Source organism: Acomys minous, assembly GCF_964271855.1.
Source record: "Acomys minous genome assembly, chromosome: 10".
In the NCBI taxonomy this organism is placed as follows: Eukaryota; Metazoa; Chordata; class Mammalia; order Rodentia; family Muridae; genus Acomys; species Acomys minous.
This window is the reverse complement of record NC_140491.1, coordinates 64,283,430-64,296,124: the sequence shown is the minus strand read 5'-3', so window position 1 is coordinate 64,296,124 and position 12,695 is coordinate 64,283,430. Positions and strand designations below refer to the sequence as shown.

The 12,695-nt window shown below is 49.6% G+C and overlaps 1 protein-coding gene across 8 annotated transcripts in view; it reads right to left on the bottom strand.

The window, feature by feature from the left end:
- CACNA1B (calcium voltage-gated channel subunit alpha1 B) overlaps positions 1-12,695 on the bottom strand; it is a 181,045-nt gene that overhangs the window by 58,175 nt on the left and 110,175 nt on the right. For all 8 annotated transcript variants that reach the window (XR_014782550.1, XR_014782551.1, XM_084798800.1 and 5 more), the window contains 4 exons: positions 6,132-6,258; positions 3,204-3,333; positions 2,824-2,883; positions 1,539-1,645 (listed from right to left, as the gene is read on the bottom strand). Coding sequence is in view for 6 of the 8 variants with exons in the window: in XM_084798800.1 (XP_084654926.1) it covers positions 1,539-1,645; positions 2,824-2,883; positions 3,204-3,333; positions 6,132-6,258 (424 nt within the window). In the remaining 2 variants the exon portion in view is untranslated. The remainder of the gene's footprint in view (positions 1-1,538; positions 1,646-2,823; positions 2,884-3,203; positions 3,334-6,131; positions 6,259-12,695) is intronic.

Below are 12,695 nucleotides of genomic sequence, written 5' to 3'. Positions count from 1 at the left end.
CCTGGGGAGAGCCCTGTCCTCGCCAGCTCAGACATCACTTCCCACTGAGAGCCCTGAGCAAGTATGGCTGAGTCTGCCCCAAATGGCTTCCCTTAGGCTCCAGCAAAAGTCCAGGGTTGATAGAAAGCAGCTGTGTAGGCCAGGTCTTCTTCACAGGAAAGAAGAGGTACAGCCCCCACACACACCTCAGAATCAGAACGAACTGTCCTTAATATAGCCTAAATATGGTACAAGGTTATTTGGGGCCGGCTTGGTTATAAAACAAAACTAAAAACAAAACCTGCCTCTTTTTCCCTCAACACCTCCAATATCCACCTTTACCCATCTCCCTTTGCAGTATGAGGACACAGAGCAGCCAGGGTGGGTGGCAGAGGAACAGGGAGACTTCCGAGAAGAACTGCCCACTGGACTGCCATCCTGCAGCCTCTCTGACACTCTGCCTGGAGTCCTCCAGGGCCCTTGCTGAAATTCTAGAAACATTTTCATTTCCTTTGTCCGAAACAGAGGATCCATTAAGACACTCAGAGGACACACTGGGAGGCACTGGCAAGGGGGCTGTACTGAGGGAAGAAAAAAGAGAAAGCTGCATCTATCCCCAGAGAGCAGCCACTTGGGAAAGCACTTCATCATAGACTGCAGTCAGGACCGACTGCTCCTACCCAGACCCCTCGCTGCTCCCTAGGCTGCTGTTCCAGCTTCTAAGACTTACTCAGATGCCTCGCTCACTGAGGGCCTCCCTAGCAAGGGCTGACCACGCCCAGCCCAGCCCAGCCCCTAACCAGTCCCCCGATGCATGGCAGGAATGGTGGCCTGAATGGGGCAGGAATGGCCCCTGGGAGGTAGCATGCAGCCTGAACGGGTGGAAGTGGGTGAGCAGGAGTTGAGGCCATGATGGATGGGCCAGAGGCGTGCCATGACATCAGGCAACACGAAGGGAAGGGGAGGCATTACCCCATGAAGCTTCTACCAGAGTCCAGCAAGAAGAGACAGAGAAAACAGCGTCAGTGTTGTGGGAGGCAGAACGCGAGCCTCCAGGGGCCCACCCAAGGCCAGAGAAATGCAGACTCTCCCCATGGGGTCCTTCTAGTCTGTAAAGTTCATCCCCAAACCAGCCACCCCCTATGCCTAGCCCAATCTCGACTCCCCATCGAGGGTCTAGTCCCAACTATCACCAAGCTAAGGGCCACCAAGACTGGAACTGGAGAGCATGGTCTGGCACCCCGAAAAACAATGATTTGTACCAGAAGGGGCAAAACCACACAATCCCTCAATCTGGTGCTCACCTCAGAGCAGGCAAGCAGACTGGCACCCCAAATCCAGAGGTTGTCCAGCCAGCTCCCAGACCACAGGGAGTGTCAGGAACAGAAGGCCTCAGTCGTCAACCCCACGTGCCAGCCCCAAGAAGAAAGGACAGGCCCTGCTTGCACAGTCAGAGCTTCCGACTAGACATGAGCTGGTTCTTTCTCTTTCCTCACCCTCACACCCCTCCGCAGTTCTGACCACGCCCACTGGACCCAGCATACTTAAGGTTTACTTACGAGAAAGCAAATGCCACCAGGGCTCCACTGACAACAATGAAGTCCAGAATATTCCACAGGTCCCGGAAGTAGGCTCCAGGGTGCAGCAGCAGTCCCAAGTCTATCATCTTAAGGAGATAAGCTAACATTAGATTATATAGTACATAAGGAAAAGCGAGGCTGAGGCAGGCCCCAGCCAGGGGGACATGGCTCTGAGTGTCTACACAGCACAAGGCTCACTGCTCAGGCCACACTACATTCTGAGCACACTGTGACCTCAGTGCATCTCAGACACACTCCACACACTGTCTCAGGGAGGGTGTCACAGGTCATACTCCCTAAGTGGCCTCAGCAGAGCCTTGGCCTCAATGTCCCTGCAGCCTGAGTCCTGCCTAGGTGTAACCCTGGTGGAATCCCTGCTTGGTAAGAGGCTCCCTATCTCTCTAGCAACAGACACGTTCTCTTAGAGAACTCACATGGCCCTGGCCTGAACGCTCAGCTCAGGAGAGACGGACAAGGCGCTCGGACCTCCATGCTCTGACTCTGCCATTTCTGCTACAGCAGGTTTTGGCAAATACCACAGTTTTTTATCCTCAACATCCTCATCTGCCAAGTGAGCATGGTGGCCCTTCCTCACAGACACACGTATATGAGCAGCAGAAGTGTTATGTTAGCTATCACGTAAGTGTTCTGTGGACGGTCTCTCTGAGCTGACGGCAAGCAGAGAGGTCCACGGGTGGCCTTCGGCTGCACTGACGTGTGCACGTGTGGCTCACTGCACCTAATGCACATCGGTGTATGCCCAACACGGACAAAGGGCACCTTGCAAAGAAAGTAGAAGTGACAATGACATGGCGGCTCTCAGCCTATCAGCAAACCCCCAGCTCCTATGGAATTGTGATCTTTAGCATCTAACACTGCTCCAGCCATCTCTCCCTAAGGGGCCTTTATTCTGGGTCTTCTCATACGGCTCCTTCTTTGTGGCTATGAGGCAGCCTTGGAGGGGAAGCTGAGTACGTACTTACTCACGCATGCGCGCGCACGCACACACACACACACATGTGCATGCACATAAATAAAGCCAAAGTCCCCATGCTTGGGAGGAAAGTACAGCTGGACCAAGCACTCCAGCAGCACCCCATGGGACAACATGACCCCGGGCACCCTTTGTGGCCGGGAAGGCTTTTAGCCATCAAAATACTTCATGCACACACAGCCCATGCACACATGCACGTCTGCTGACTGAGCACATGCCTGTGCACACATTACATGCTTCCACGGGAGCTGCAGGAGTCGCCCATCTCACCTTTATGACCATTTCAAAGGTGAAGACTCCTGTAAAGATGTAATCCATGTACTTTAAAGCCTAGAACCGAAAGTGGGATTAGTTTAGGCAGGCCCGACTCTAGAGCCAAGCATACAGCATTGGCTCATGGTGGCCTCCTCCCCCGGGGCTTTGAGCAGAATCAGCTGGCCATGGTGTCGGGGTGACACTATGTGAAAGATCCATTGCTGCTCGCCCTGCTAACAGAGATAGGCTTTTCCAGACCTTTGGTTCTCACACCCGAGAGGAAAGAAGGATGTCTGATGGAAAGCAGAATACAGTGCCACCCATGCTGTGGACCCTGGGGACGCCCCCAGTGGCACCCCTGTCCCTAGCAGTAGGCCAGTAGTTATGACACTCACGTTGTTCCGGGATGAATCGGTCCGCACGGGATCCTCGGCAGCCAGGGCAATGCTGCTCAAGGCAATGACCACGAGAATTACCATCTCAAAGTACCGCATGGTCACGATGTAATGGCAGAAGCGACGGAGCCTGTGAGGACAAAGCTCGAGTCACCACAGGCCAGCACCTGAGTGTGTCAACGTCTCCCACAAGACAAGCTCATTGGTTATCACGGGAAAGCACAGAGTCAGCATCAGAATGGAGCTTTGTCACTTATTTCTGTGGTAAAAGAAATAGTCGGCAGCCGGGTGACTGAGTCTCCACAAGGGCATTCCAGGCCAGGGTCCAGCAAACTACCGGTCAAGGCCTCTTGGTTGTACACTGTCTGCAGCCCCCGAGCAGACGAGAGCAGCCATCCAGCCCTGCACTCATCATGAAAAGCATGAGGAAACTGCTTCAGCCACCCGCCTGGCAGAACGCAGGCCGCTCTTGCCCTAGAGTGTCTGGGGCTGTGATGGGGGGCTAGTTTGTGTCTCAGCAACCTGGGCTCCACGTGAACAAACCACCACGTACTTCCTCCCACATCCGTTGAGCGGGACCTTAGTTTGGCTCACAAATTACTGTGCATCAAACGAGAAAGCCAAGTCCCCGGTTACGCGAGGCTCCACTCCAGTGAGCACTCACCACTGAGCGGTTTCAGAGGCTTTCAGCTGCCGCATACTGAAGCGGCCACGTGGCCAAGTCAGAGGGCTGAAGCCAAGAGGCAGACAAGAAAGAACAGCCATAGAGCCAGCAAGTGGAACAGACATCTCTCCTATTGTCACCAGTGTCTCAACAGGCCTCACAAGCCTACCTCTGCCACCAACCCCTCCGGACACCTCCCCAACTCCACACCCCCAGGGATGTCTACTGTTGAAAGCTTGCAAATTCCCAGCCACCACACACCTACTTCTCTGGCCTTCCTCTGCAAGCCTTTGCTGATCCCACAGAGCTGCTCTTCCCGGGTCCCAGGCTGCAGTATGTCCGCCCCCTTCTAACTCAGCTGTCTAGCCTGTGGCTACGTTCCCACTGTTCCACTGTGCTCCCAGCTCACCTGGCCGTGAGGTGCCCCCAGGCGTCCTCCTTCTGCACCGTCTGGCAGCTAATTAAGACGCCCAGGGCTCAGCCAGACTCCCAAGAGCCCTTCCGGTCTCACGGACTGCCCTGGCTCTTGTCAGCAAACAGAACTCGCATGTCTCTGGCCGCTCCCTTCCATCCATTTCTAAGTCACCATCATATTCCGCATCTGAAAATTTCCCCAGCCCTTCCCTTCGGCGCCTCCTGCTCTCACTACCAAAGTCAGATCTCACTCAAGACGCCTTCCGTGTCCATCTCCGAATCAGTCTTCCTCGACGGGAAGCACCGAGCTGTGCTCAGCCAGGGCCCCACTGCGCTCAGTCCTCCGAGTGGGAGCATCACCTCTGTTCTTCTACCTAGCTTGCCTGTTACTTCTGGAGCACCAGACGTGGCCTCTCCACCTCATCCTAACTCACTCATCCTTCACGTTTCAACTGAGACATCGCGCCTTCTCCTGCCCGCTCCAGACCTCCAGAACCTCTCGCCCCTACATCTCTCTCCTGTGATTAACACTTAGCTGTCTGCCTCACCACACAGTCACACCAAGGAAGGCGCAGGGACAAGGTATGTCTCTGTGACCACTTATTCCTAACTGTGGAGGAATGCTAAGTCAATGTATCAACCATCAATAAAGCGCTGTTTAGCCAGTCAGCTGGGCAGAAGGACAGGAAGTGGAAGGCGGGACTTCCGGGAGGAGAGAGGAGGAGAAGTTTGACGCTTGGAGAGAGAGGGGATGTTTTTGAATGGTTGGAGGAGGACGGTGGGAACTGGACGCGGACCAGCCCAGGGGTCATAGTGGCAAGTGTTTGTAATATATGTATAAAATTTTGAGTAGTTTGTTCAGTTTACAAGTAGATTATAATCAGTTCAGACTCTGCCTGGCGAAGTACGTTTTAGTTTCTCTGTGTCAGTTATTTGTTTTGTAGGCCAAATGGATACAAAATACTGTAACACCTAACCTCTAGCCTAGCAGGGTGAGCTCCCGGTAAATAGGTGCTGAAAGACAAAGTCAAGGGTGGGAAAAGAAAGAGGAAATCCTTGTGTGGAGACTCTTGGGAAACTGAGGGCAAAGGGTACCAGACCAGCACAGTCAATCTTCTCACATTGCTACCCACCCGGCCCCCTCGGGCCAGCTGGCCTGCGTAGGGCGTTAACCTCTCCCTTCTACCCAGTCTTCCCCCTGAGGCCCTGGCCCCATCCTTCCACTGATTTGAACAGTACCAGAGGCTGCATCCCCACCTCCACTCGTTTCTAGTGCTCATCACTGGCTGCCATCTTACATCCCGCTAAGCGGCCAGCTTGTCTGCCTCGCCCACCAGACCACGCGCTTCTCCTGCCTCAGCCATCGCTGCATGTCAGCACATACAGTGCAGGTTGCGTGTGAATGTTGTTTGAAATCATGTAGTACCGAAGTGATGTGTGGATGCTAAATAACACTGACACGGGCAGGAGCATGCAGTGGCAACAGTGGGAGGGGAAATGTAGTAAGCTATGCGTGTCACATAAAAAGGGTCCTGTGTGCAGCAGTGAAGGCAACAGTGGAGGAGGAGACTGATGCCCAGGCTCTGGAAGCAACTGCTGGCACCTGAGCCAGCCGCTGCCACCACCAAGAGTACCGGCTGTGTGTCTACAGAGGGCACAAAACTTGGTGCTTCTGGGTCTTCGTCTACAAACTCAGGTGACAAATGTGTCTCACAGGATTGCTAAGACAGTCAATAAATGCATAGAATTAGTCTTTACGAGGCGCATAACCTGTATATTAGTCTGCTCAGACACTAATGGTGAAGACACAGGCAGGACAAACCCAGGCCGTGAGCACTGAAGAGACTCACAGGTTGGTGGGGCTGAGGCAGAACATGGAGCTGTACGGAACAATGGGCCGGGGGCCTCTTCGCAGCACGTCATCGGCCTCTGCCTCCTTCTTGCCCTCTGCTTGGCCTTCCAGGTCCGTGTTACCACCTACAAGGACACAGGGCCTTAAAATCAGGGCATGTACACACATAATACCGTACCACATGAGTCTTTCCCAGCCCCACACCTCAGACAAGTGAGGCAGACTACCATATTCCCAGCCAAGGAAGGATGTGGGCTAAGAACACAGCTCTAGTGAGCAGAACATGCTCAAGGCAGTGGGGACAACACCACTGCCAGACCTAGAGACAGACGATGATCGGACACAGAAATCCTAGCAGACCCTGCTTGCCTCCTACACTGAGCCGTGAGAGCCACCGTGGTGGGACCACTCCCTTGATATAGACACCGAGGCCTCCAGAGCTTCACGAGTCCTTCCCTCTGCCTGGTAGATCTCTGGGCAGCAAGACGGGGTAAAGAAGGGGCGTCCTGGAACCCATAAACCCATGGTACTTCCTGAACCCCATCCTCCACGTCTCCTGCTCATCACTGCCTCTCCCATGTTCCTGCCTCTTCTCTCTCTGCAGCCTCATCACTGTGCCCACAAACTCAGCTCCCCAGGTTATAAGAGCCACGAGTGACGTCCTTTTTACGTAAGCTGTATATTTCTCTCACTTCTTTGTTTTTACCTGTAGGGATGCGTTATTTCAACTCCTGTGTATAACAGGGCTACTAACGCCTCAGGCACATCAAAGAAGACAGTGCAGTGTTTTGAACCACATTTCGCTGCCAAAGTCTCTTTACTCCCTTTAAAGAATACATAAAACTGAAGACTACGGAGCAACAAAAATGGAGTCGCTCATGCCAAAGCCCACTGTGGAGACTAAAGAACGCGGCTTCTCCTGGATCACTGGGCAGCGAGCAGCTAGAGTGACGCAGTAGGCTCGGGGCTGCATCTCCCACCTGCACGTACTTCAAAGCAAACATTTTTAAAGTAAACACCATCAAATGGCCCTGCTGAAGATGTAAGTTCCACAGTCTTCTGAGAAAATAACTGGTAATACTTACCAACCCCCTCCCCCTCAACATTCTATTAATTCATAAGATATTATCTCTGGAGGCAGAGAAAATCTTTTAAGTTCTTTAATAGTAAAAAATTGTGACACATGCAACCACAACTAATATACAAAACACTCAATCCTCCCAGGAAGGACACTGGAAACACCTAGGAGTTTATGGGACACAAGAGGTACATGAAATCATAGGCTAACAGAGGGGAGCCCTGAACACCATGACTTGGGGAGCCCAGTCACGGCAGAGCCGCCGCACAGTGTGACAAGGCCCACGGAGGCTGATGTGAGCAGCTTTCTGGCAACGACACTATTCTCACTTTTAACATTTAGGAAAGGTTCCCATGGCAAGCAACACTACTTTTAAAGCAAGAAATATTATTTTAAAGCGGTGCCTTTTGAACTCCGCCCCCCACCACCCCCAATAAACAAAGAGAAGCAAAGAACAAGTAAACTAGGAAAAGGGATAATTTGGGGTTGAGGGACTAAATTATACAAAAGAAATGAAATAAAGACACCAGTGCCTGGATGAAACTATTACTGAGGAAGATTTGCCATAGGAAAATTATATCCATATACACATGCACATACATGCACAATAACAATTAGTGAAAAATTGAAGACGCCATGAATTTAAAAGAGAACAAGGAGAGAGGGCCCATGAGGCTCTGGAGGACGCACAAGAGAAGGGGTCAGGATGAAAGCTACCACAGGCGACACAGATCCACTGCTGAAAACAGGCTATCTAAAATAAGACGTCTTTTTTCTTTTTCTCTTTTCAAGACAGGGTTTCTCTGTGTAGCTCTGGCTGTCCTGGAACTCCCCTCTGTAGATCAGGCTGGCCAGGAGCTCACAGAGATCTCCTCTGCCTCGTGAGTGCCAGGATTAAAGTATGTGTGTGGGAAAGATTAAGCTTTCACAGGTGGAAGCAATCTTGGCGGGCTTTACCCTTGGGGCACACCATGAATACCTTGTGACAGACTGTTTGGAGCCTTCTTGGGCTTGGAATTCAGGAAGCCTACCTGGGAACCCCATTGTTTTCCTAATTGACCCTGGAAGGGAGAAGGAGACCGCCCTTTGCATGTGACTGGGAGGTGGGGGGAAGACAAAACAACAGGCAGAGGCGGAGAGAGCGCGAGGAGAGAGCTACTGGACCGGACCAGCTCGTGGGACAGAGAGACACCTAAAGACCCGTCCCGTGGAACAGATACCGGAAGGTTCACTCTTCTGTCCCTTTAACCTTTTTTTTCCTTCTTGTGTAAGCTAGTTGGGTTGTATAACAAAGTTTAATTGTTAATAAACAGAGCCAACATATGTGTGCCATCACCAGCCTGCACGAGACATCTTAATAACAGAGCAGGGCAGGAGGAAGACCAGGGCTCAGACCTGTGTGCCAGCCACTGGGCTCAGACCTGTGCGCCGGCCACTGCTGGCATGTCTTTTCTTTCCTCCAGCTCAATCTAGACTGGTCCAAGGAATCGCTGTGTGGGAAAGTGACCACCAGTGCGGACTGGGATCTCCAAGCCTGTCAGTCATTGAAAGATGGAACAGAAACGGCCTCCTCTATCAAGCCACAGTCCAGAAGTGGTTACCCTGAGCAAGACTGTGCTGCTGAAGAGACGCCATGTAAGACGTCCCTACAAAACCTACCACCTTTGGACCACAGAAAGCTCTACGGAAGTTTAAAATAATTTAAGCCCATTTTCCTATCCATCTGGCATGGCACTGTTAGGGCTGACCGTGGAAAGATGAGCAGTCAGCCTTCTGTACTGGGTAATGATCTCACACTGCCAGGTAAGCAAGGGAAGGGAGAAAAAGAAAGAAAGAAAGAAAGAAAGAAAGGAAGGAAGGAAGGAAGGAAGAAAATGCCAACAACACACAAGGAAGCAAGGCCACCACAATGCAAAAGGCAGAAGTGACAGGTTATCAACTGGCACCACTACTGACTTCAAATTTAGAATATTTTTAGATGACAAATATAAAATGTGAAAAATAAAAAGTTAATCTTTTCAAATGTTCCAAGCAATAAAACTCTGAACTGGTTCAGTGCCATCTCTAGTCTCTGTGACAGTTAAAAAAACACAGGTGTAGCCTGTCCGAAGACGCTGAGATGGGTGACAGAAGGAACGCAGGAGCAAATTTCCTTGGGAGGAAGAATCAAGAATCCCACATATCCACCCATATGCACCCTGAGACCATTTCCCATGTCATACTCAGGAACAAGAGCCAAGCAGAAAGCACCTGTTTCGTGGAGACAAGAACAAAAAGACTGGAGTGTTTTGGTTTGAAGACAATGGTGCCTGAGTCCTGGAAAGAATGCAAAGAAAAGAACAAAGGCACATGTAAGCATCTCTGCTGGTACCCGGACCAGTGTCCCTGGGTGCAGATGTAAGCATCTCTGCTGGTACCTGGACCAGTGTCCCTGGGTGAGGATGTAAGCATCTCTGCTGGTACCCGGACCAGTGTCCCTGTGTGAGGATGTAAGCATCTCTGTTGGTACCGGACCAGGGTCCCTGGATGCAGATGTAAGCATCTCTGCTGGTACCCGGACCGCCCCTGGGTGCAGATGTAAGCATCTCTGGGTGTCCCTGGGTGCAGAAGACACCAGGCTCCCAGGGCAGCAAATGCCCTCCCAGCACTGTAGCCTACAGACTGTGAAAGACTAACTGGTCTCCAGGCTGGGTGCAAGCGCTATGGAGAAAGAATCTGCTGAGCTCTGTGGAGACCACCCTTGTTTCCCTCATGCTCTGCTTGCAGTCCTATGGCGCCCTTCTCAATGAGCTTGCTACTTTTTCAGAAACACATAAATCATGTCACAGCAAGAAAACTAAAATGACAATAAGCTGAAAAGTCTAAATAAACATTGTCTTTATAGATTATGCTAATTTCTAATTTTAGGGACTCTGAAAAAGGACTAAAACACTGACCAGCAATGACAAGGAAGGTGACAAAAACACAGCACACACCACTGTCTGAGGCTAAAATACTCACAAAAGCATAGCTTAAGATATACCACAACCTTAGCTTTAGGAGAACGAATTATCAACAAGTCTCAAGGGAAATCATCACAGGTCAATATCCTAATCACAGCACAAGCAAATTTGAAATCGTAGCAACAATCAAAAAAGAGAAAGGTAAAAATTTCACATTTGGCAACTAAGACATGGATTTTAAAGATTCCATCAATAAAACTGAGCCATTGGCTGGGCGTGGTGGCGTGTGTCTGTGATCACAGAACTCGGAAGGCTTGGGTAGGCTTATGCATGTTAGGCAAGCTCTTACCATCTTAGCTGGACCACAGCCACACTGCAGGGAGAATTAGAGACCAGACTGGTGAGATTCTACCTCAAAAAGTGTGTGTGTGAGTGTGTGTGTGTGTGTGTGTGTGTGTGTGTGTGTCTGTGTGTGTGCATACATGAACTTGTGTTCACAAACTGTGCCCAAACAAACACTTCTAGTGAGAACAACAAGAGCATTTATTTGCAATTTTGTGGCTTAACAGGGTCAATAGATTGAAACTCCCTGTATTTTTTATAAGGAAACAAATGATTAGCAAAGAGAATTTTTAACTTTTTTCTTTTATTTTGGAGATTATGATTATATCACTTCAGCCTTCCATAAGACCCTTCATTGCCCTCTTTCAAGTATATTGCCTCTTTTTTCATTAATTGCTACAATAGCACATATGTATGAGTATATACATCCATATTCTAACCTGCTCACTCTATCATGTCACTTGTATTTTGTTTTCAGGGATGACCATTTGGTGTTGGATAATCAATTGCTGTGCTTTTCCTTGGAGAAGACTATTTTTCCCAGCTTTTTGTTTGTTTTAGTTTTCCGAGACAGGGTCTTTCTGTGTAACTTTGGCTGTGTGGAATTCTCTTTATAGACTAGGCTGGCCTCTTCCTCACAGAGATCCACCTGCCTCTGCTTCCCAGCTGCTGGGATTAAAGGCATGCGCCACCACTGTCAGGCTGAATACCACTATTCTTGAGCTTGGCATTCTCAATAATAGGACCCAGCTTAGGCTCCTAGCACCCACAACAGATGGCTCACAATTGCCTGTAACTCTAGTCCAGGAATATATAACGTCCTCTTCTGGACTCCGAGGACACTGGCACTGAGGTGCACACATACACGTAATTCAAACAAACAAACACCATTGGGGGGGGGAGAATAAACAAAGTAAAACATTTTTCAGGATAAAGAAAAGAAAGACAACAGACACACATCCTAAAATATATTTGAATTATAAATGTGGCACTCCTGTGACATGTTTCTCAAAATACAAAACAAAAGCAAACAACAACAAAACACTAAAGCCTAAAAGCTATGAAAAAACCCAGCAGCAGGTTTAGGGTACAACCGAGAGGCAAAGAGTTTGCCTAACATGAGTGAGGCCGTGGGTTTCACCCAAACACCACGAAATGAGCCAAGGAAGAGACCAAGATGGGCTAACTCAATAGCAATGACTGCAGGCCATGATTTGCCATGGCATCCGCGTCAGGCTCCAGAGGAGCACGCAGCAAGCCAGTCAGATGCACGGAAGCAACCAGAAGGAAATGAAAATGGGCTGTCGAGAGACCAAGCAGGGGTAAAATTTCAGAAGAGTCTAGGAAAGCTGGGCTCTCACGTAACCATAAAGGCCATCCTGACCTGTGGCCACAGGGCTACCCTAGGGAACTGAGCCTCCACACATTCTCACGGTTCTCAGCAGCCTTAAGGAGCTTAAGGGGCTCCCTGAAGGCCAGGCTCTCCCGCAGGAGGGAGAGGGGAACTAGGACATAATGGCAGTGTCCAATACACAATCTTCCAGAAGAGCCATACAAAATGGTCCTTGGAATATGCTAGAAAGGAGAACAAGGACTCTGTAAAATTGTCTACAGTCTGTGAGAAGGACAAACAACCAACCTAAAGGGACTCCCTGGGCCAAAATGGGAAAACTTGAAGCAGCAACAGAAACAGTAATTTCAAAAATAAAAATAAATAAAAAATAAAAATACATCAAACACATTAAAATCCAAAATTTCAAAGTAATAATATATTTGGCTTAGTTGCTATGATACCGATTTGTTACTTTGAAAATTCATAAATAAATGGACAAAAATAAGTATTGTCCTTTCTTAATACAAACACAGAATATATTTCAAGGTAACCAAGTATTTCAAAAGCAATGCTCTTCTTCACATAAAGATGGCGGTGCTAAATACAGAAGTAATCATGGAAACCTGTGGCCTTACTGAAACCACACATCTGGTAAGTCACGAGCAACGGTTCATCTTAAACCACCATCCCATCCTTACATCACCTGGAGACAGCAAGTGTGATGCAACCCCCTGGGGCCAAGTTACTGTCAACAGAGCCTATCTTACTAACCAAGGCTCCAGACACACAGGTACCCGTTGCTAAAGGCATCCTCTGATTCTCACAAAAATGGCAAAGACATCTACTGGGAGGAGCCAAGGAGGCTGG